General features: G+C 34.3%; 1 protein-coding gene across 1 annotated transcript in view; it reads left to right on the top strand.

The window, feature by feature from the left end:
- DPP10 (dipeptidyl peptidase like 10) overlaps positions 1-26,194 on the top strand; it is a 143,149-nt gene that overhangs the window by 105,446 nt on the left and 11,509 nt on the right. Inside the window, exons 14-15 of the mRNA XM_026510117.4 lie at positions 21,441-21,635; positions 22,503-22,557. Of these exons, the coding sequence (XP_026365902.2) occupies positions 21,441-21,635; positions 22,503-22,557 (250 nt within the window). The remainder of the gene's footprint in view (positions 1-21,440; positions 21,636-22,502; positions 22,558-26,194) is intronic.

The raw sequence follows: 26,194 nt of genomic DNA, 5'->3' as shown, positions 1-26,194 counted from the left end.
TCAGTTTTTTTCCAACTTAGAATTGACTTTGGAATTTAATCCATTCATACTTTCTATGAGATCATACTCTGAAATAGTACTGGGCACAGAGACCCCTAACATCTAATGGTTGACTATCTTAATACTGATGTAGTGTTTTATTCCTGAGAGTTATTGGTTATTTTCCTTATTAGGAACCCAGCCAGCATATATTGCTAGGACAGTGCTTAAAGTTGTCTAAAATTATATCAGAACCTTATTAGGAAAAGAGAAATGAAAACACCATTACTTGTTGACTACTGAATATCTAGGATAAGTGTTCAGTCTATGAAATCAAACTTCTGGCTTTAAATTCCAGTTTTGCCATTTATTAGCTGTATCCTTGAGCAAGTTGCTCAACCTCATTTAAGGCTCAGTTTCTCCAAATATAAAACAAGCATTAAAATACAGCCTATGTTTTAAGGCTGCTTTTTAGATTAAATGAAATACAACATGTAAAGTGTCATACACATGATTGTTTTAATTATTTATAGTTCAGGGGCGCCTGGGTGGCGCAGTCATTAAGTGTCTGCCTTTGGCTCAGGGCGTGATCCCAGCGCTCTGGGATCGAGCCCTGCGTCAGGCTCCTCTGCTGAGAGCCTGCTTCTTCCTCTCCCACTCCCCCTGCTTGTGTTCCCTCTCTCCCTGGCTGTGTCTCTCTCTCTCTCTCTCTGTCAAATAAATAAAAAATTATTTATAGTTCAGAAACAATTTGTCACTTAATTTTAAGCAGCTAAATACAGAAAACATTGTACTTAATATTTTCCCATGTTAATGCCTTGACCTCATCTAGTTTCTCATGCCGACCATTCTCCTTTGTCCCTAAATAACAAAAAGGCCCTGAAAGTTCGTGGTGACTTCCTGAGGAAGTTCTTATTTGCTCTTTTATAATTCCTTCTTTTGTCCCTTCTCTTTCACCTACTTTTCTTCAATTTCTATTTGAAGTATATGTGTGATTTAGTGAGAAAATATTTAAGGCCTTAAAATGAGACCTAAAAAAATATATTCTTAACCCTATATTCTGTCTCAGTCATATCTCCCTTTGGGGAAAGAGGCTGTTTTTATTCACTTTGGGGAGGGGTGGTTCTCAGGGAAAGGAACCCTATTCAGCATTCTTCCATTAAGCATTGCCTCACTCATGCAGATGGATATGTAGGCAGTTATCATCACTTGCCTGTCCCCTGGCTCCACAGTAATGCCACACTTTGGGGTGAAAAGTAGACGGGAATTACGGATTCTCTCTAGCCTTGAGTCAGAGAAACTAACTGACTTGTTTGGCATCTGATCTGAGCTTTATTCTGGGTGATTTTTAGTTGTAAGAAGAATTTACAGATTAGTACAAGACAATTTCTCTTGTTAGAAAAGGGATAATCAGGTCTTTTTTGGAGGCAGGATAACAGAGTAAAAGTACTAACTAGTTCAGGAATTAGGTAGGCCTGCGTTCAAATCTCAGCGCAGAGATTTACCAATACATTGTTTAATTTTTCTAAGCATCAGCTTCCTTATAAAGATAGTGGAGGTGATAACTTGGGATACCTTAAATATATGTCACCATGGTGTTTGGTGCGGCATAAACACTTGCACTTAGTGTTTAATAAATTATAACCATAAACATAGTTATTATTAGCACTAGTATTTTTAATGGTTAAAATTATCAGCTTCCACAGATCCAATGACCCTTCAGACACCATCTCAGTCTGGGTGCTGCAGGGCTCCTCCTACAGAAAAACGGCAGCACTCAAAACTTGCTAGCACTACCACCCTCCCCTCCCTATGCTGTGTTTCAGTGGAGCCACCCTTTCCAATATGCTCTTGACCAGACCCCACACAGGATGCTGCAGCCCTGGCAGTGCAAAAGCAGCCCCTAGAGTAGCCGGCACCACTCCAAAGTCACACATGCCCCTGAGAGAGGAAAGATAAATACACACACCAGTCAGAGAAAACAAGTAGCAGGCTGGAGGCAGACAACTGGTCTGACTTCAGGCCCCACCAACCGATAAAAGCTTCTCAGTGGACAGCCAGGGAAAGTGCCCTGCAGTTTGGTGCTACTACATCTCTGGCAAATGCCTGGTCTGACTCAAGTCAAGCCCACAGCATCTCTAGGCGGGCCCAGTGACACCACAGGGAGTAAACACTGCCCACAACAGACCAAGAAAGCTTACTGCAGACAACCGGACTGAAGGACAAAGCAGCTCAGCCACAACAGCAGGATAGATACATCACACATAGAAGACACCCCTGAAGGGGCAGATTCTGGTGAAAAGGGGACACTACATAGCAGAAACTACAGGACCTCTTCTTCATAAGGCCATTAGTTGCAAGTGCAGATGTGGCTGTCTCCCTTAACACACAGAAACCTATGCAGAAGTTAGACAAAATGAGGAGACAGAGGAATATAACCCAAGTAAAAGAGTAAGACAAAATCACAGCCAGAGACCAAAACAAAATGAAGATAAGTAATATGCCTGTTAGAGAATTTAAAGTCATGATCATAAAGATACTCACCAGACTTAACAAGAGAGTAGAGGACAACTCTGACACTTAATGAGATAAAAAAAAAAAAGAACCGATTAGAGATAAGGAGCACAATAAATGAATTTAAAAATACACTAGATGTAATAAATAGTAGAAGACATGAAGCAGAAGATTGGACTAGTGACCTGGAGGACCAAATAACAGTAAATAAGCTGAGCAGATGAGAGGGGGAAATATATATATTCAAAACGAAAACAGAGAACTCAATGATACCATCAAGTATAATGACAGTTGCCTTTTGGGACCAGAAGGCAAAGAGAAAGAAAAGGGGGCAGAAAATTTATTTGAAGAAATAATAGTTGTAAATCTCCTAAATCAGGGGAAGGAAACAAATCCAGATAATCTAGGCACAGAGATTCCAACACCCCCGCCCCGTAATCCACCCAAGGAGGTCCACACCAAGATACACAGTAATTAAAGTGGGAAAAGAAGAGATAGAGAATTTTAAAAGCAGCAGAAGAAAGCAGTTACATACAAAGGAAACCACATAAGGCTATCAGATAATTTCAGCAGAAACCTTGAAAGCCAGAGGGAGTGGCATGATATATTCAAAATGCTGCAGCCAAGAATACTCTATACAGTAAGGCGATCCTACAGAATAGAAGGTGAGATAAAGATTTTTCCAAACAAAAGTTAAAGGAATTCATGACCACTAAATGAGCCCTGCAAGAAATGCTTTAGGGGACTCTTTTGAGTGGAAAGGAAAGACAACAAGCTAGAGTAAGGAAAGTAGGAAGCACAAAAGCAGTAAAAATAAGTATATTTATAAAAAAAACAATCAAGGAACTCACAAAATAAAAGGATATGAAGTATGATACCATATACCAGAAGGTGGGAAGTAAAGTTGTAAAGAATGAGTTCAAACTTAATATACACTGCTATATATAGAAGATATTATATACAAACCAAATGGTAACCACAAATCAAAAATCAGTGATATGCAAAAAAATAAAGAGAAAGTAACCCAAGTATATCACTAAAGAAAACCAACTTGAGAGAAGAGAATAAGGGAAGAAAGGAACAGAGAACAACTACAAAAACAACCATAAAACAAGTAACAAAATGACAATAGGGACCTACTTAGCAGTAATTACACTGAATGAAAATGGACTAAACATTCCAATCAAAAGACAAAGGGTGACAAAATGCATGTAAAAACAAGACCTATCTATATGCTGCATACAAGAGACTCATTTCAGACCTAAAGATAAATGCAGATTGAAAGTGAAGGGATGAAGAATTTATCAAGCAAATGGGTGTGAAAAGAAAGCCAGGGTAACAGTACTTATATTGGACAAAATACTTTAAAACAAAGACTGTAACAAAAGACAGAGAAGGGCACTATATAATCATTCAGGGGAGAATCCAACAAGAAGGTATTACAATTGTAAATATTTATCAACCCATCCTGGGAGCACTCAAATACATAAAGCAGTTAATAACAAACATAAAGGAAGTAATCAATAGTAATACAATAATAGTAGGGGACTTTAACACCCCACTTACATCAATGGACAGATCATACAAAGAAAATCAACAAGGTAACAGTGGCTTTCAATGACATTTTGGACCAGATAGACCTAAAAGATCTATTCAAAACATTTCATCCAAAACTAGCAGAATACACCTTTTCAAGCGTACATGGAACATTCTCAAAATAGATTACATGTTAGACCACAAAATAAGTCTCAACAAATTTAAAAAGGCTGAAGTCATACCAGCCATCTTTTTTGACCTGAATACTATGAAACTAGAAATCAATCACAAGAAAAATTCTGGAAAGAACACAATTACAAAGATGCTAAATAACACACTACTAAACAATGAATGGGTCAACCAAGAAATCAAAGAGGAAATAAAAAAAATAATAATACACAGAGAAAAATGAAAACAAAATGATCCAAAATCTCTGGGATGTAGGATGCAGCAAAATTGCCTTAAGAAGCAAGCAAAATCTCAAACAATCTAATATTACACATAAAGGAGCTAGAAAAAGAACAAACAAAACACCAAACCAGTAGAAGGAAGGAAATAATAAGATTAGAGCAGAAATACCTGAAATAACAACTTAAAAAAAAAATAGTACAGATCAATGAAACTAAGAGTTGGTTCCTGGAAAAGATCAACAAAATTGATAAACATTTAGCCAGACTAGTAAAAAGAGTATAAATAAATAAATAAATAGATAGATAGATAGATAGATAGATAGATAGATAGATAGATAGATAGATAAATCCAACCAGAAATGAAAGAGGAGAAATCACAACTGATACTACAGAAATAAAAAGGATTATAACAATATTATGAAAAGTTATATGGTAGCAAATTGGACAACTTAGAAGAAATAAATTCCTAGAAATCTGTAATGTACTCAGACTGAAGAAGGATAATAGAAGTTTAAACAGACCAACTACCAGCAATGAAACTGAATCAGTAATCAAAAAATTCCCAAAAACTCAAGACCTAATGGCTTCACAGGTGAACTCTACTGAACATTTAAGGAAAAGTTAATACCTTTTCTCCTCAAAGTATTCCAAAATAGAAGAGGAAGGAAAACTTCTAAATTCATTCTATGAGGCCTGCATTATCCTGATACCAAAACAAAATAAAGACACTCCAAGAAAAAAATAAATAAAATAAAACAAGAGAGAGAGAGAATATTGCATGCCAATATCTCTAATAAATATAGATACAAAAATCCTCAACAAAATATCAACAAATTGAATCCAACAATACATTAAAAAATTCATTCATCAAAATCAGGTGGGATTTATTCCCAGAATACATGGTGGTTCAACATTGGCAAATCAGTCAACATGATACATCGCACCAAGAGCAAGGATGAAAACCATATGATCATTTCAACTGATGCAGTTTAAAAAGCCATCTGACAAAGTACAACATCCATTCATGATAAAAACCCTCAGAAAAGTAGTTTCAGAGGGAACATAATTCAACATCATAAAGGCCATATATGAAAAACCCACAGCTAAAATTATGCTCAATGGTGAAAAACTGAGAGCCCTCCCCCTAATATCAGGAACAAGACAAGGGTGTCCACTCTCACCATTTTGATTCAACATAGTACTGGAAATCCTAGTCACAGCAATCAGATAAGAAGAACTAATAAAATCATCCAATTTGTTAAAGCAAAAGTAAGACTTTCACTATTCACAATGATATAGTACTATATACAGAAAACTCAAGACTCCACCAAAAAACTAATAGAACTGATAAATGAATTCAGTAATGTTGCAGGATACAAAATCAATGTACAGAAATCCATTGCATTTCTATGCACTAATAATGAAGCAACAGAAAAAGAAATTAAGAAGGCAATCCTATTTACAATTGTACCAAAAATAATAAAATAAGTAGGCATAAACTTAACCAAGAAGGTGAAAGATCTATACTCTAAAAAGTATAAAACATTGATAAAAAGAAAATGAGGGCAACACAAAGATATTTCTTGCTTATGCACTGGAAGAACAAATATTGTTAAAATGTCCATAGTACCTAAAACAATATACAAATTTAATGAAATTCCTATCAAAATACCAATAGCATTTTTCACAGAACTAGAACAAATAATCCTAAAATTTGTAAGGAACCATAAAGGACCCTGAATAGTCGAAACAATCCTGAAAAAGAAAAGCAAACCTGGAGGCATCTCAATTCCAGACCTCAAGCTATATTACAAATCTGTAGTAATCAAATGAGTACTGTACTGGCATGAAAATAGACACAAAGATCAATAGAACAGAACAGAAACCCAGAAATAAACTCTCTTCAACAAATGGTGTTGAGAAAACTGGACACCCACATGCAAAGGATTAAACTGCACCACTTCCTTATACCAGACACAAAAATAAATTCAAAGTGGATTAAAGACCTAAATGTGAGGCCTGAAACCATAAAAATCCTAAAATAGAGCATAGGCAGAAATTTCCGTACATAGGCCATAGCAACATTTTTCTAGTTACATCTCCTGAGGCAAGGAAGAAAAGCAAAAATGAACTATTGGGACTAAGTCAAAATAGAAAAAACAAACAAACAAACTTCTGCATGTGAAGGAAACAGCAAAACTAAAAAACAACCTATGGAATGGGAGAAGATATCTGCATATGACATATCTGATATAATGTCCAAAATATATAAAGAACTGATGCAACTCAACACCCCCAAAACAAATAACCCAATTAAAAACTGGGCAGAAGACATGCAGATGGCTAACAGACACATGAAAAGATGCTCAACATCACTCATCATCAGGGAAATGCAAATCAAAACCACAACAAGATAACGTCTCACACCTGTCAGAGTGGCTAAAATCAACAACACAAGAAACAATGTTGGCAAAGATATAGAGAGAATGGAATCCTCGTGCACTGTTGATGGGAATGCAAACTTGCAGCCACTCTGGAAAGCAGTATGGAGGTTCCTCAAAAACTAAAAATAGAACTACTCTCCGGTCCAGTAATCACACTACTGGGTATTTACCCAAAGAATACAAAATGATAATCTGAAAGGCTATATGCACCCCTATGTTTACTGCTGCATTATTTACAATAGCCAAATTGTGGAAGCAGCCCAAGTTTCCATCAATAGAAGAATGGATAAAGAAGATGTGGTGTACACACATACACACACACAACAGGATGTTATTCAGCCACAGAAAAAGAATGAAATCTTCCCATTTGCAACAAACTGGATGGAACTAGGCAGGACAATTCTAAGCCAATAAGTCAATTAGAGAATGACAAATACTATATGATTTCACTCATGTGGAATTTAAGAAACAAACAGAGGGGGTGGAGAGAGAGAGGGGGAAGGAGACAGAAAAAGAGAAAGAGAAAGAAACCAAGAAACGGACCCTTAACTAGAGAGAACAAACTGATGGTTACCAGAGGGTAGGTGAGTGAGAGGATGGGTGAAACAGGTGACGGGAATTAAAGTGTACACTTACCATGATGAGCACTGAGTAATGTATAGAATTGGTGAATCATATCATACACCTGAAACTAATATAACACTGTATGTTAACCGTACTAGAATTAAAATGAAAAAGTTAAAAAGAAATATCAAAGACCATTACAAATTATGGGAAAAAAATTAACGGAGAAAGATGATCTAGTAGGCATTATCTTCTTTGAAAGCTGTTTGATTTTTCATATATTATACAACTAAAAATAAAAGCTTAAATACTTTTTAAATTAGCAATAGAAATATATAATATGTAATTTAGCACCTATAGTTATGCAATCAACATTCATCATGAATAATAAAAAACATAAATGATTAAAAAAAACATAGTCAAGCCTACAGAATTTACTTTGCTATTTTTTGGTTGGTAAAGGGAAAAATGAAAGTATTTCTATTTGTATATGCTAATCATAGCAAATATTAATTGATTTTATTCAAACTCCTTGGTTTTCAGAGGTAAACTCTCAGTTTTACAGAATATGACTTACTAAACCAAACAGGATTTTTCTTTTTTGACTTCATTTTTATAAAGTGGTCTAGTATTTTAAACTGCATAATCATTTCTAAAATAGTTGTGCTTGTAACACTATATGGGTGAGAATGGCTTAAGTGGTTTTTAATGTGTTTTTGTAGGTTGCTTATAATTTAAAGGAATATTTTTTTTTCTCGTAAGATTAAATTCTGTCTTTGGTGACAAGTGGACTCCCCACCGTAAAAAAGAAAGTATAACTGATTTTTTTTTTTTTTCTAAATGGGCAATTAGACAGTGAGAAATAATAAAGTGACTATTTAAATTAAGCTATGAGATGACTTAGTGATTTCGGTGTCACTACTGTTTTTGCTACGCTATGCAGTGTATCTAGTACCTGACAGACTTTCATGTTCAACTTACCTGACAGACTGTGAGTCCTTCCTTCACCTATACAGATGGATTTACATCCAGGAAATTCTGTGATGGATGCATCAGCTGGAGACAGGCTGCAGCAAATACCTGAGTAGATGGAAGGAAGATTGGCTTTGAAGAAAGTAGCCTCTGACAATTTGGAATCCCCTTTCTACTAAATCTTCATTATGGAACTTCAGAAGAAATGGTCCTGAGGACCTCTCTGTGGCCATATTTTCTGAAACCCCAACCTAATTTCGTGATCTTGAGAGTAAAAGTGAATCAATGGCAACAGAATATTTTACTGTAATAGAAAATCTGTGAATCATTACTACTACAGATAAATCTCAGGGACCTCCATTTACAGTGGTCTCTATGGGGTCATGACCCCCTTTTTCTTTCCTACTCTTCATTTTCCCTTTCAGATGCCTAATTGTCTTTCTCCAGTCTTTCTCTTTAACATCATAGGGAGCTCTTAAGAGCCCAGGAGTCTATATTCATCTTTATAACTATACTATATGCATCTATATCCATTTCAGCATTTATTACCTTGAATTGTTTTTGTTATTCTTATTTTTCTATTCCTATATATGTAATTTAGTATAACACATTCACATGTCGCTTTTATGTGCAAGAAGCTATGCCGTAGGTGGGGGGGAGATAAATAGATTGCAAGCATCTTGAAATCTATAATCATTTTTTAGATTTGCTAAGTGTGTCTCCATAATGCCTGGCACACATAGAGGAACCCTATGAAAACTTACTAATCTGTCATTCTTTTATGGTGCAAGACTATAGACTACATGGGAGAAAGCCTACAGTGACAGATGTTTATATGAACCTAAAATGCCTAGAACCTGATAGGAGACAATCTAGACAGATGTAGTGTTAATTAAAAATGAAAGGTTGTTTGTTTGCTGTATCCATGAAGAGAAGCAGTATGGAGCTGGGGGGTTTCGTTCAGTGCCAAGAAACCATTATCTCTTCCTATTTTCTACTCTTTCATGTTCAACATATCAACGCTACACTTAACAAAGGTCTAACTCTGGGTGGCGACTGTGAAACAAGTTAATTTCCAGAATGCAGCAAACTCTGGCATGCTTCTATGACTTTGTTTCTTCTTCCTGAATCCATCTTCCTTGAAATCCTAATAAATTTATGGTCACCCATCAAATCTTATGCTCCTGAAACTTACTTTCACCCCCATCTGTCCTTCTGTATCTTATTACAATTCCAAATCTGTGTTTCCTTCTGGGGCCACAGCTTTCTGTCCAAAGGCCCTCCATATTATCTTGAACCGTATCAGTCATATTGTCATTTTTCTAGTGATAATTTTTATGAGGATGTTTTTATAGGCTTATTAGGAAATTTCTGACTCCCACTAGATTTTTGACCAAGACCTCTGGAGGAAAATCTAGTCTAGAAGTGACTATTGAGAAAAATAATTTATAGAATGGCTTATGGAATATTTCAGCATCTTAAAATAGAAATGTTAAAATATTTACGTATTCCATATGTCTCATTGCAGTTAGCTTTTGCAGTAAGAGTTAAAATACATGTTCAGTGAATAAATGGGTGATATCCAGAAAGCAGATGAAGAGGGTCACCATTAGTTTTGCCACTAAGACATTCTAACTGGAGATCATGATTCATTTTTATCTAGATACTTTCAGCATTCGTTCAATGCCATGCATATCAGAGTACTACAACTTGGTCATCTAAATGGAAGTGAGCTGTTCATCAGCTTTTTCTGTATGATTATTCTGTTAAGTAGCAGGATATAATTAATTGACACATACGTAGCGAGTGAAATTATCCAGCCACTCATGTCCAACAATCAAGATAACATTACTTTTTTTCATAAATATACTTTCAACAAACAATATGGATATTGTTTAAAATTTTGAATAACATCATGCTCATAGGACTGCAGTGTCTTGCCTTCATCTCTGAACCAATGGGGTTGTCCAAGAGCCCACACTTCTTCTGAAGCCCTGTACAGGCAGACACCACATTTGGATGAGTCAATTCCAATCTGCCACCCTGCTCTCCACCTACACTTTCCTTTCTGTAGTTTGTTGCTCTTTGTTTAGTTGTTTTTCCACTCTGATGCTAGGGTGAACTTTGTGTGATTCATATCTGAAAATATGGCTCTTCTGATTTAATCTGACTCCACCTACCCCCTAATAGAGATCTACTAGTCTCCAGATACTGAAAAAACAAACAAAAAAAACCTGCTTTATTCAGGAAAATACTAGCTTCTCAATCATTCCTTTTTTTTTCCCCACAGCCTTCCAGTAAACCCCCCCCCTTTTTTTTAATCAACTGGAAAACTTCTCCTTAACACTGTAAGATGTATTTCTTCAAATTCTATGCACATCTCTGTTATATTATATAACCACACCAGATTACAGTATTTGCTTTGCTGTCTCTTCTGTTAACTGTAGACTCCTTGTTTATAAGAACTGCTTTTGTATTGATAATGTTCAGGAAATATTGACTGACTTACCGACTGACTGACTGACTGACTGACTGAATGAATGTCAAACAAATCAATCAACCCTGGGTTAATCATTGGGAATGAATTCAACCAAGATAGGGAATGAGGAAGATATAAATGATTTGAGGGTTTATAATGTGTTTAAATTCAGCATTTGAATGAATCAGTTTCCCTGCCCTGTGGTTTCCCACCCAGAAAAATGTGAGGTCCATTTCTCATTTCTCTAATAATCTTTCTGGATAATGCCCAATAATGATTGATTGTCATGTTATCTTTTCAATGTTTCTCTTTAACATTTGCTTATTGAGCATCGTAAAATAATAAGATGATTTACTGGATAAGGGACATCATTTTAAGGATGTGCAGATGCTGCCTTTAAACCTTACAGAAAACATGCAAGATAAATATCATTGTCTTCATTTAACACAAGGAAACTGTGACTAAAATATGCCATGTATATTATCTCAAAAATTATAAGCAGGACAAAATTAGGATTGGAACTTAGAAGTTTTAATTTATTTCTTTTTTGGATCAAAAAGCTGCTCCTTTTATTACTCAATTCTGTCTTGTTGCATAGCCCATTGCAAAATTATTATTGGAAAATTATAAAAATGCTGACCTGAATCAAGACTTCACTACAACCAAATTCTTAGATATTTGTTTTTCTTCCCACTTAAATTTATAGTAATCTCTAGAATGTAACCTTTTCTACCTGAACCAAATTAATGCATTGGTATAAAATAATTATTATAGGAATCATGATTAAGTTCCTAGATATTCCACATGAATTCTCACCCAGACTATTTCATAAAATTCCAAATTCTAATTAAATGTTCACTTTCTGAAAAGTCTTTACGCCCATCATTTACTCTGTGGATTCATATACTTTTGAATGGAAGAGATTGTCACAGAAGTTTTTGTTTCCCAAGAGTAAAGACACATATATTCTAAAACTTTGCTAGCATTATTTGATCTTCCACATGTTCATGCCAAATAGGTATCTATTTCACTCTCAGTTTCTTACAAAACTAGCACATATATTGAATGTATATGGACAAGAGAGATAGCTAGTACCTGCCTCAAAGAGTGATTACTACTGCTTTCCATGTAATATGGGTCAAGACTTAAATTTTAATTTTCTGATTTTTCTCATTTTTTTTAATCCTCCACATTTAAGTAGATGAAAAATTCACCCACACTGATGCAGATGAAATGATTAAGAAAAGACAGTGGCATTTAACCTAGGTAATGGAAGGGGAGAGGTGATCATTGTGTTTCATATTTTTCTTGAACAAACTGGACCTTGTTCTTTCACAGTCTAGAGATAATGCATCGTAAATGTCAGTATTAACTTCTTAGTACTATTTAAAAGTGTACACACTCAAAGGCTGATGTCTTGAGAAGGTGCCACAGGAAAAAAACTCTGAATTTACAGAAAATGTGTATATAATGCAGAAGTTATCATATTCTCTTTGATGATTCTTTTAAATTGACAGATCTACAGAGGGAGAGAAATATATAAAATCACTTCTATGACTTTCATATTTATACCATTTTAGCTCTCTTTCTTTCCTAATTCAGATATTAATGATTTCATATGAATGATGTTGTTTAAAACCTACAAGTGTGTTTTGTATTTAAAAGTATGCTACTAAACGCTTTTCGTAAGAAATACTTGCTAATTTACTCTGTTTTTAAAGTTTCAGTGGTCATATATCGGGTCATAAATGTAAGGATATACCTATATTTAATCACTTTTTTCCTGGTTTTAGGATTTTTTTCTAAAATCCATGATAAAATATTAAATATGTTAGTAATTAAACATGTCTCTGAAAATCTAAACTAGAGATGCAGAGATACTGTGCTTTCTCCCTTGGTAATCCAACAAAACCCCAAGTTAGAGTACATCAATGCCATATTATTTGAGGATTCTCTTTTCTTCCTATTTGCTTTAAATATTAAACACTGTACTATACCTCATATAAGGCTATGTAGCATATAGGCAAAGCAGAGTTAAGGGTTGTTAATAACAATGAGAAGCTCTGCCAGAAGCAAAGGTCTTTCTCTCATAACATCACATGTGTATTCATGAGAAACAAGTATTATACAAAATCACACACTAAAATTTACAGGGCATCAGGAGAAATGAGACAGGTGAAGAAATTCAAAACTATTAAACTTTTTGGACAAAACCATATTTAAATGGTAATATGCCTATTAAAATATTTGTAGGGTTAAATCATAAATAACATTTTTACCTAAAATTACTGTTTTTTTTTTTTCCAGCATGGAAGTGGGTATTTGCACTTCCTCTTTGAGGGCATTCTCTTCTAGCTATTTTTATATTATTTTTATCAAAATTATAAACCCACTCTACATGCACCCTTCTTCATTCACTGCTCATTCTAGTCCATGTCTTTGCAGCCTCTATAAATGAAACCCTCAGTTCACACAGAAGGACCCAGTAATTTTGAGAGCTACTGTGCCATTCATAACTTGCCCTAAATCAAGGTGCTTCTACTGATTTTCAATTTTTTTTTCTTGAGGTCTTAATATATTGCTAGAGTTTTCCCTTACATTGTAAAAAAGTGTGTCCCTGACTACCTCCAAATATTACTGTCTTTGGAAAAGCTGTGCAAAAACCACAGTGACATCTATGGCATCATCTTTTTAATCCATCACATGAAATATACCAAATGAACACATGTTAAACAGAACTTACTGTATCTTTAAGAATTAAAAGTATAAAAAGTTATATAAATATGTACATATAAATCTTAATATATGTGTATATTCATGGAAATATCATCTATATATCATGCAGTTTACAAGACAACACTTATACATTATTTTAGGTTTTTTTCTCATAGTCCAATGAGTACAATAGGGCAGACATTGTAATCAGAAGCGGTTGGTAGAGTGTCACTTGTCAGACATCTACCAAGAGGTGAAAGCTTAGCCAAAAGGTACATTTCTGGACTTTTACTACTTTTATCCCTAAAAGCATTCAAAAGATATGGTATAAGTTCAGGAAAAGGCCCAGAGTTAGAACTTAGTTTAAAAAAAAAAAAAAAAGACTTTCAAAATCTTAATTTCTTTATTCCAGATAAGAATTCTAAATTCTTTTTAAGAATGTAATTATTTATATGTCAAAGATAGTAAATTAATATTTTGCTAAGGTCTACTTTAATAATTGTGTTCTTTCAAAGATCTGGGATATTCACCTGTGATTTACAGTTGCTTTACCTGTGTCTCGGTTTACTAAACTGTAAAATGGTTCTTCTACTAATTGTCCATAGTTAGCACTATAGTTATTATTATTTCTATTTAATTGATGCATAAAGCTAAGATAAGTATCACCATATTTTTCAGTTGATAAACTGACTTCTAGGATCCAGATTCTATAGTTAGAAGAAAAAAAAGTATCATATAACCACCAAGAATTACTGAAGGTGAATGATGCCCTACTGAGGATAACATGCAGATTCAAAGTTTGTATGTAATTATCATCCATTCCTATATTAGGAATCCACTGAAATCCCTGATACAAAGCCCATGTATTGCTTGCCTCAATGTTAACATTCGCAAGAGTCCCATGCTGAATCGTATTCTCCATTAGAAAATGAAGAAATAGGACACTGTTAAGGAGATTGTCAACTGCTTCTCTTTTTAAGATACACCTGCTTTGTTCTATTTTCATCTGGGAAATTCCTATGTTTGTTAACCCAACATGTAGACTATTTTGTATTATAATATCTAAAGCAGACCTGCTGTATAGGAGATTTATGTAACAGTTACATACACATCAAGAATAAGGCCAATTCTCCTGTTCTTGATATGTGTATGCAATGTGCCAATAAACTTTCTTTTGACTGTGACCCTCTCTAAAGAGATCCAAAGAAGTGGATCAAATGCTGGTCTACCTCAGTGATGATATAGTCATTCCCAGCAACTGAAAGTAAATATCACCAAACTCCCTTCTCTATCTCCTCAGCCACTCTGTTAGAAATTATCCCAAATGGAAACTGGCCAATGGATAAGAATTAATGTAGTAAGACTCTGACAGCAGAGATGATTAGGAGATTGGAACTTGCCCCCATTTTATTGCACAATTTCTGTGAGATATCCCTGAGGCCCTTTTCTGTTGGTTCTCTTCCAATATTTTCATGGGCTAAGATGTTTATCCTGAGGTTAATTTTGTGTGGATAATACTAACAGTCCATTTTTGAGTTTTATAGCTGGCTCATTAATATCCATGCTGTTCAGTGTCTCAACCTGCGTTCTGATAAGCTTTTCATTTTTTGGCTTCCTACAACAATAGAAATAACTTGATTTAATGAACTGGATTCTGCTTTTTCTTCATTGCTCTAATGATTAATTGTTATGCAGTTTTTGTATCATACTAAGGATGCATTCTCTGGCTTTTGATCAAGAGAAATCCAAGAACAAAATCTGACTGAATTCCTTTCAAAACAAGGAAAAATACCTTTAGTAGACAGAAACTGACCCTGATATGAGGAAGCCTATTCTATTAAAAAACAGGAGGAAAGGGGGGAGATTGAGTAGAGAAGTAGGGGAAGGATAAAAAAGATCCCATTTTACTAAAGAAAAATAGCCTCCCAAATCAGAGATCCAAATGCTGATCAAGAAAACGCATTAAATTACTTGTTTCAATAGTTTTTTGAATATAAAGAAAACCTACTGGAAAAAAAATGACTTAAAAGACCTGATTTCAATGTCACAAGTTTTACAATCCAGAAAAATATACCAGGGTAAGATTCTCTTGTTTTTTTTTTTTTTTTTTTTTTGGTGCCAGAAGAATTATCTGTTTGTGGAAGCAGGAGAAGAGAGAATTTACACATACTGGGACACACATATTATATGCAGACACACAAATACACATGACTATGTGTGGAAAGAAATCAGGTACACACACACAAAAAAAATGTCTACATATACACATCCTTTTATTCTGAAATAACTGAAAGACCCACCCACTGTGAAAAGTAGAACATTTTTAATGCAACTGATTTTCCCTTAAAGAAAAAAAAAAAAAAAACTTGACTGTTGTTATACTAAGGGTCAGAAATTATCTAAATTGTCTAAAGCCACTGGACCTGGGCTCAACTCAGTCTGGTCCTATCATCATACCACCTGTACCCTTTTCAGGAGTGGCACCCCACATTCCTATAATCCCTAATCCCAGTGGATTAATGCAATTTTTCTAAAAGGTTTAACATTGAACAGTACCTAAGAATGCAAGTATATGAACACAAGTATTGAAGAGTAATAGAATTTGGTAGATAAACCTAAATTTGTATGTATTATCAGGTAGGCCTTATCATAACCACCACCAGAAACGCAGGCTTTGCCAGTGTAAGAAAGGGTCTAGGGAGAAGCTTAATTAATCCTGACCATATTAAACACTTCCCTGTAACTCAGAAAAAAAAAAAAAAAAAAAAAGATAATCAACCAAAAATTATACTGTAAACAAAGCATGGATCAGAAAGTTGCAGATATTAGTTATATTCCTAATGGAAGAAGATTGGATGTGGACAAGAAACAGTTCTCTGACAGGAAAAAAAAAAATGTTCTTTCTCATATGTTACAGTAAATAAATATATGAGAAAAGTCACTGTTATTCTGCATGTAGAACAATCCATCCATGAGAAGAAATCTAAGGATCTTAAAATGAGAAATGGAAGAAATTAGCCAAGAAGCCCTTAGCCAATGTATGTATCTCTATGCATGTATTGCTTCAAAGAGGTCAAACTTCACATGTTACAACTAAACGATAACTATAAATTTCTATTAAGTACATTTCAGATTTAGGCAAGACAAATACTGTTTAAGGCAAATGTCCTATGTCAAATTCACCTTCTATTGTGGCCCCTCCTTCCATGCCCCAATGGACAGATATGCAGCCGTTAGTATAGCAGTTTTCAAACTCTACCATGTAGGAGAAGAAATTCTGCCATGCAGATTAGTCAAGGAAAGTGTACTCATTCGAAAATATTTTCCTTCCATCTATTGTAACCAAGTTTTACTGGTTAGGAAAAGACTTCTCAAAATGTACTGCATGTGATCTTAACCATTTACTACATACTATTTTGTAACAAAAAAGCAATAAATAAAAATAAAAACAGAATATAATTACTCAGGGTAACTCTGCATACCCTAACAAAGTCAGGACAAAATGTAGGTCTTCATCTCTCTTTACATGAATTTAAATAGCAGTTTCGGAACCTGACCAAACATGTAGTCTGAACAATCTGGTTGGTCTTCACTTGAATTCAGTTTTGAAATACACGGTGTTAAGTCATAAAGATTGTTTTGTCATTTTAAAGGACTATGGCATATTGTGTTTACTCATCTTTCTTTTTATATATTATATGCTCATACCCTGAACTCTGCCTTCCAAGACCTTACCTTCTAAGAAAGCTTTAGTATCAATTTGATTTTGCTGCCTGTGTTAGGAAATACACATTTCATGTTGCTACTATCTTTCCATTGCTTAGAACAGGTTAGATTGTTCTTTTACCACAACCCTCAACAAAATCGTATGTCCCGACTCCCAACCTTGAAACATCCTCCTTTCTATGGGCCCCCAGAGATTTCTGAAACAGAGAGAGTCAAATAAAATAGCATAGTAAAAAAGATGAAGACGACTGTACACCTGAGACTAATATAACACTGTATGGTAACTATGCTGGTATTAAAATTAAAAAAATAATAATAAACACTTAGAGCTTTAAAAAAAAAGGTGAAGATGACACTCAGAAAGACAAAGAGGAACCAAATAAATTGAAGCTCACCAATTCTGCATAACCAATTCACGTTCTTTCATAACTCATCTTGAAATAGATAGGCCTGTACCATGCACCAAAAAAGGAAGAACAACAACCTCAACTAGATGGAGAAATGTGTTAAAGTCATTAACTGGTAATGTATTGCTATTATTGTGTGTTCTAACATTGAAAACTTGTAAAGACAAGGTTGAAAGTTAAAAATGGCCATTTAGAGAACATACCAAAGAAGTGGAATTGTATTTTTCCTCTGGGTATTGGAAGCCTGAGTAAGGGATTGAAGGTTTTTGTTTATAAAAATCTACAACCATTTATTAATCATTAAGTTTGAAAAATGTGCTTTATTTAAAACTGTATTTAAAAAATAATGTATTTGCCTGCCATAAAATGTCTGACTTATTAACATTTTGTCTACCCTTAATTTAGCTTTGAACTCATTATTAAGTAGCTGTGAACAATGCAATAGTTCTTAAGTAAATTGGAGAATTATTATTTTCCATATCAACAAAACATTTTACAGTGTTACCTCAGAGCTGCTGCCAGTGTGTAAATGTGGAAAATTCTGCTTTAATAATGGACAGCACTCTGATCATCACTCCAAAGAATCTGTGGATTATACTTTTATATTTTCTTATAAGTCTTTAGGTATCACTGGTCCATCTGACATAATATCTCATATGACACCACACAACACCTTTATCTATAGACATTGCCCAGTTTAATTTCTGCATAATTTGCCCAAAGCTTTTATACAGTTCTCCATTTCTAACTGCAAGGAAATATGCTCAAAAAAGCAACAGTGGCTGCAAACAAAAGAATAATAACAGTTTCTGTTGTTTCATGAATAATTGTCTTAAACTGCTTTCTGTATTACACCAAGTATTTTCAAATACATTATGTCATTTAATGCATACAAAACTCTTTGAGGAAAACAAAGAGTATCTTGCCATTATTAAAGATAAGGAAACGGAGTCTTGGAATTTTAGTGTCTTGCCTATCTATACTCAGAGTAAAGTTGGGACCCATATAGTCATATTTTTACTCAGCTTAAAAACTGAAGTTAATCACTATACCTTATTCTCTATGAATCATGGCTTGCTTTCTAATATTTGCAATAAATCCCCAAACTTCAAAATATAGTGTCTTTATATAAAGTAAAGGCTTTTTAAGGTCCTTCCATTTTAAACCTCACATGAGTCTACTTCCCCTGAAAAGATCTAGTTCAACAGCATTTTCTGTGTTCGCACATAATGTGCCAGGCATAATGATTCATGCTATTTCTCAAATGATAGACAAGTTATATCAGTATCACCTGGGAATCTGGAAAAAATAGCAACTCCACACTTCGTTCTGAACTAGGCAATTAGAATTCTAGGCACAAGCACATGGATATGTGTAGTAACAATTCCCAATAATCTGAGGAAGAGGTAATGTTGCAAAAACTAAAAAATTAAAATTAAAAATAAAATTACAAGAAGAGCTAAAGATTGCAGACACCATGGAAGGACAAAACAGATTTAGATGTGGATTACGGGATCATCATTACTTGTGTGATTTAGAGGGAAAGGGGGGGGAGATCATGATTAACTCACTCTCATGGCACAGTTTATTTATAGGACAGGAATAATAATACATGTAATAAGCCATGCAAAAGACACCTTCCTCCTCAGAAAGGTTAAATAAATTTTGGTAGTGTATAGTAAATAAAATAATATACACAAAAGACATTTGTATTAGTTTACCAGAAGTGGGCATACGAAACAATAGAAATGTTATTTTCTCACAGTTCTGGAGAAAAGAAGTCTAAGATTAAGGTGTCAGCAGGTTATATTTCTTCTGAAACCTCCCTCCTTGGCTTGCAGTTGGTTTCCCTCCTGCTGCCTCTTCACAGGTTTTTTCTTCTACATGATTCATGTCCCTAAGGTCTCTGTTGTGTCCCAATTTTCTCTTATAAGGACACCAATCAGATGGATTAGGGTTAACCCTAAAGTCCTCATTTCAACTGACTCACCACTGGGATGGCACTGTCTCCAAATACAGCTACATTCTGAGGCAGCAGGCGTTAGAGATTCAGCATATGGATTTTGAGAGACAAAATTTAGCTGATAACAGCATCCAGTAAATTTTAGTTGTCCATTATTTTGTCCCATTCCTACCTCCTTCTCTACCTGAACTCACTGGTCTCACACAGCCCTTGTACTGGTTCAGTTCTATTTGTGGCCCAGAAGTTATTTTCTTCAGCAAATTTGATAACCTAAAAACTTGTTGATGAGGATTAGTTTGGATATCTGTATGTACTGGTGCTTCTAAGCAACACGTTTGCATAATGCAGTCAAGAAAGTTTGGTGTCTTGACAGGAGACTGAATAGGGTGAAGATTTCTGTTATGCAGCTCAAAGAAAATTGGAGATGTTCTCAGAAAATTGCATGTTTGATGCTCTTTAAATTTATCACAGGGACAAATGCATGTTTGAACTCTAGGTTTGGATCTAGAAAATCTGTATTTTATGAGAAGCTGCTTTTTTACCTTCTCTATATTCTAGAAAATAAGATACCATTGTACCATTGTAATCTGACTTTTTAAAATTGTATTACCTTATCCCTCCAGAGACAATGTTCCCGCTTTATAACCTGTATGTCTTTCTTTACTTCTAGCATTCAAATTTTTCAAACATATGTGTCTCTCTTTCCTTGTTGTTAACTTTAGTTATGAAAAAAATTTTTTCCTCAATGTATCCTTAAATTTTCTTTAGTGAGAATTCCACCACCAAAAAAAATAAATAAATAAATTAAAAAAAAAATAAATCAGGGAATGTTAATGCGGTATTTCTTTTTGAGTCAGAAATTCTTTAGGATTGTCCATTTCTTGTGTTAAGACACAAAATTCAATTGAGTATTTTAAAGATCTAATTGACTTCATCCAATGATTCATGATTTGGTCAGCATCCCATCTAGCAAACAGAAGCTCCAAGGACCTGTACAAAGTGGAAGGATTTTATAGGCAGGAATGGGGTAGGACAGAAGGATTTCAGGAAAAGGAAATAAAAGACTGTTTCAGCCCAGGTCACCTTCCCTTAAGGGAAAGATGGCTGTGGGAAGGGTCTTAACATGTAATTACCTCACTAGTATAGATCACGAAATTCCAATGTGATTGGTTTAAAATTCCAATCCTGGGAGAGGATAAAATGCAATTAAGTTAGGTATTAAGTTTTGGTGGAATTTAGTAAAAGTGAATTCATTTTGGGTCTGTTGTTCTTATAATGCTTGTTAAACTGTTTAGTCTCCATAACTGGTTCTAATCTCTATCAGATCCTTTAGCCCTTGTATACCATCTGCAAGACATTTCTAAAACACACTGTCTGGAAGAAATTCAATAAAGTAGGGCCTGTATGTCAACTTGATCATTGCTCTTTAGAAATGCCTATGGAATGTGACGTTTTTTCCTTCATTTCTCTCATCTGAAAAATAAGTTAAAATAATCTCTTAGAACAGTTTTAAATCTTGTTTCATATTTTCAGTTCATCAGAGAACTTTTCATTTGAAATTTTACAAAGGAAAAGGGCATTATACTTTCAGGTTTATTATCAAGAATTAACAGAAATTTTAATAGCCCACATGGGTCTTTTCCAAAATTTTTAAATAGTAAGTGTGAAAGCTAAAATTTCTACCACATTGTCAATTGCTCTTGTTTTGGTCCAATGTGTTGGTATTTACAGGGATGAAGAACCAGGAGGCCAGCTGGTTACAGATAAGTTCCATATTGACTGGGATTCAGTACTTGTTGACACAGATAATGTCATCACAGCACGATTTGATGGCAGAGGAAGTGGATTCCAGGGCCTGAAAATTTTGCAGGAGATTCATCGAAGGTTAGGTTCAGTGGAAGTAAAGGACCAAATAGCAGCTGTTAAGTAAGTGGGTGCATATTTTCCTACTGTTTTTCTTATAATGACAGAAGCTAAGTATAGATACATTAATACTACTAATACTGATTCGGAGATTTATACTTCAGTGAATGGACAGTTTTCTAACTTAGTCATAGAGACTATTGCATTTTTTAAGTACTTTTCACTCTTAGCACCAAATAAAATGATTTTCATACTTCCCATTCTGGAATTAAAATGTACTTTGGGTTTAAAAAAATGGGAGAGACCTTAGGGCGCCTGGTGTTTCAGTTAGTTAAATGTCCAACTCTAGATTCCAGCTTAGGTCATGATCTCAGGGCTGTGAGACTAAGCCCAGCATTGGCTTCTGTGCTGGGCATGGAGCCGCCTGCTTAAGATTCTCTCTCTCCATCTCCCCCTTCCCTCTATTAAAAAAAAAAAAAAAAATGGAAGAGACCTTAATTAAACCACTCTATTATTTATTTACAATAATCTACAATGCCTGTTATTTTCCAGTTAACTACAATTCTTGAACTTTCAGATACCATTCCCACACTGGCATGAGTGACCAAGAAATCTAGTAGGTTCTTTAAAACAGTACACAGAAATTGGCTAGGATATTATAAAAATGTAGATCAGCAGGTCTGGAATGGGGCCCCAAATTCTGCATTTGTATCAGCCTGCCAAGTGATGTGCAAACAACTGGATCATCACTTTGAGTAGAAAGATTTTGGAATCTATGATCCTTCAACATGAACAGAGCTCCAGCCCCTAAAGTATTCCTAGTTTGAGTTCTGGGTTTTGTGTGTATGTGTGCATGTGTGTGGATGCCCAGAATGAATTCCCATGTGCACTGACTCAAGAAAATATAACTGTATTTTTTTCTTATTGCAGATTTTTACTGAAACAGCCATACATCGACTCCAAAAGATTAAGCATTTTTGGAAAGGTAAATAGAAATCTTGTGTATATGTATTTTTTATATGTATGTAAAGTATTTATACATATGTGTGTATTATATGTGTTTTTACATATATAATTTCTTCGTTTTACTATAATCTCTACTATTCTTTAAAATGTAATATTATAATTAATACTATATACATTCAGTCATTTATTAATCCAGCAACTATTTATTATCTACTTGGTGCTGGTATTAGAAGTAGAACAACAACCGAACAACAACAAAAAATCTGTTTTCATAAAGCTTATCTTCTAGAAAGGAGAAATAGATAAACATGTAAATGAAAAACATAGCTTAATCTAACAATAGATCTTATAAGGAAAACAAAAAGTAAGTGGACAAAAGTTAACTCTAGGAAGGGGCCAATGTTATTAGATTAACTGGTCAACTAAGGTCCCTTGGATTAAGTGATATTTAGGCTGATACCTAAATAACAAAAAGCTAGTCCTATAAACCTCTTGAAGCAGGGTGTTCTCTACAGAAAGATCAAGCACCACAGCCTTGGGGAAGACTGACAGGGCTCAGAAACTGAAAAATGACCAATATGCATAATTAGGTCTTTAGTGTTTTCTGCAGGATATTATTTCTCACTGCAATAATTTTTATGTCAGTTTCAACATTATTTTCACAGTAGGGAAATAGTCTCCAAATAGAAACTTATTAGTCACCTAGCTTATCCGTATCACAAGTTTAGACACTATACAGATACTAAGATGAAAGGAAGGAGATCTAGTACTATTTTAAATTAGAGACAAAGCAAATTATTGGTGTTCATGGATTTAAATAAACATAAAATATGTTTTACTATCCATAAATGAACCCAAATATACATGACAGGACTAAACTGATCATTTTACTGGGGTATAAATTTTAGTGGTGTTCACTGACAAGTAGGTATAAGAAAATCTGTTTAACAAATAAATAACATGTAAATCAGCAAAAATTCGTCCCTGATTTCAGATACCTGCTGTGCACCATGTCTCTGCTTTATAAATATTCTTGTTCTCAGTAATACTCAAGAGATCAAGAGGGACAATGCCCCTCTGACATAAGTACAAATAAATGAAAGCCCATCACTAACAATAAAGGTATTAGTGAAAAAATGGAAATGTCTAAGAAAGTGATCATTCCAAAAAAATGGAAACTCTAGACAAATTAACAAGTGCATAAAGCGAAGTCTTTTCATATGCTACAGCATGGATGAACCTTGAGGACACTGTGCTCAGTGAAGTGAACCTGTCGCAGAAGGACAAATTCTGTGTAATCCCACTTACATAAGATATCTAGAGTAGTGAAGTACATGATGACGGAGAATGGAATGGTGATTGACAGGGTGAGGGGAAAAGGAAAGTTGGTTGCTTAATAGGTAATAGAATTTCAGATTCGCAAGATGAAAAAGTTCTAGGGATCTGTTTAACAATAATGTGAATACACTCGACACTACTGAACCATGCACTTAAAAGTGAATACTTTGGTAAATATTATGTGTTTCTTGCCACACACATAAAAAAGTGCATACAGTGGAGAACATTTTACTCTTTAATGGTCCTGATACATGTAATAATTTATATAGGACTTATATTTATGAAGGACTTAGGGCTTATGCATTTCAAGGCTCTACTCACTATACATAAGTAAGTCTAAAAGATCAAATGAGCTATACAAATGTTCATTACTATGGAAATTTAGATTCAGAAGGTTGTAAAATGCCTCACAGAGAAAGTGGAACATAAACTGGATAGTAAAAGTCATTCAACAAGCAGAAGGCAAGGAGAAGGCGTTCATATAATGCCTAGTGTTAGGGAGAGCACAGCTGAGGAACATGAATAAAGTGACTGACTATAATTAAGGTTCACATAAAGGAACAAGAGGTGACAACACTAAGAGTAAGTCTGAGCACAGACCTCAAGGAGTTCTTCATATTAACAAGAAAGTTAGATTTTAGTCTATAAACAGGACAAAATAAAGTTCTAGGCAATTGACTCTGGCAATCTAAATATACAAAAGACATAGGATATAAACAAATTAAACATAATTAGATTTTAAATGGAAAAAAATATCCCATTTCAATTAAATATGCGTATCTGTGACTGAATTATAATTCAGTTTTTTGGCCATATAAATGAACACTGTTAGCTTCAAGACTTCATAGGTCTTATAATTCTTTTTTTTCTCAGGATATACTTATTTCATTTGAGTATCAAATTAAGTTATCTTAAACTCATAAAATTGGCTGGGGAGTAATGACCTTGCTTTTTTGGAATTAGATTATAAAGCTGTATGAGGCTTTGTTTTCTTTGTTGGAAATATTTAAATTAATGTTTAAATTTAATTAATCAATGCAAGAATATTAAGATTTTTCCATTTCTTCTGGAGTCAGTTTTAATACTTTTAAACAATTTTTTTCCCATTTCATATATTTTTAAAGATCGTTTTCAAAGCATAGTATATATTCTATTATGTTTAATCGTTTCACTAGTGGGGGTAATGCCCCATTTGACTCCTAGTTTGGTTTATAAGTACCTTCTGCCTTTGCTAGAGTACTCCCTCTTAACTGCTCTTATTCCTCCCACTTGTCTCCTTCTATCCCCTATCCCTTACTTTTTTAATAAGCCATATTTTGACTTAGTTGTTCTCATTTTCTCTTTTCTATTTCACTAATTTTTACCCTTATCAGCCTTATTTTTTTCTTCTACTTTTTAAATCCATTTTGTTCTTAAATTTTTGACTAAAATGCCTGGCTTATTAATTTTCAGCATTCTTCCTTTCATTTGAGTTATAAAATCCCTTTGCATTACTCCCTTAGGTACTTCCCACCAGTACTGATAGGTAGTACTTCTTTTTTTTTTTAAACTTCCTATCGTTATCCCCAGAAGCTAACCTAACCTCACATAATATATAATAATTCTAATGTTCATTCTCTCAAGTAATTATATCTAAGTGTTAAAGTTAAGAAAACTAGAAAATTTTCTAACTTTTATTACAAAAAAAACCTAATTACATGAATTGAAACTAGGTGGCAAAATTCAAAACCTATAAACATCTATGTAGAACTGATACTGCTATGATTAACAGGCTAACATCAATGGGGAATAAAATTAATTAATTTCACAAACATTTATCAAATGTCTACTGTGTGCCTACTACTTTTCAAAGTGCTGGACATATAGCAATCACACATACACACACATAAACATACACACAAACATACGTTTTTTGAATTTTTAGTTTAGTGAGGAAAGAAACAAATTTAAAAAATCAGTAAAGTATATAAAATGTCAGTGATAGAAAATTAAGGAAAATTAAGCAGAGAGGCAAATCGGGGGCCCAAGATTAAGGAAGAGATAGCAACTTCCATTTGGAAGACAGGAAAGATTTGACTAAGAAATCATGTTTGACCTAGGACAAGGGAATTTGAGAAGGCAAGAAACATGGATATCTGAGGAAGGTTTAAAAAAAAAAAAAGTACAAACATATGCATTAATATGGAAGCTTGTTAAAACTTGACTTAAGGGGCGCCTGGGTGTCTCATTCGGTTAAGCGTCTGCTTTCAGCTCAGGTCATGTTTCCAGGCTCCTGGGACTGAGTCCTGCATCAGGCTCCCTGCTCAGTGGGGAGCCTG

Source organism: Ursus arctos, unplaced genomic scaffold (genome assembly GCF_023065955.2).
Source record: "Ursus arctos isolate Adak ecotype North America unplaced genomic scaffold, UrsArc2.0 scaffold_1, whole genome shotgun sequence".
Lineage (NCBI taxonomy): Eukaryota > Metazoa > Chordata > Mammalia > Carnivora > Ursidae > Ursus > Ursus arctos.
The sequence above is the reverse complement of the archived record's forward strand: the minus strand, read 5'-3'. Positions and strand labels throughout refer to the sequence as shown.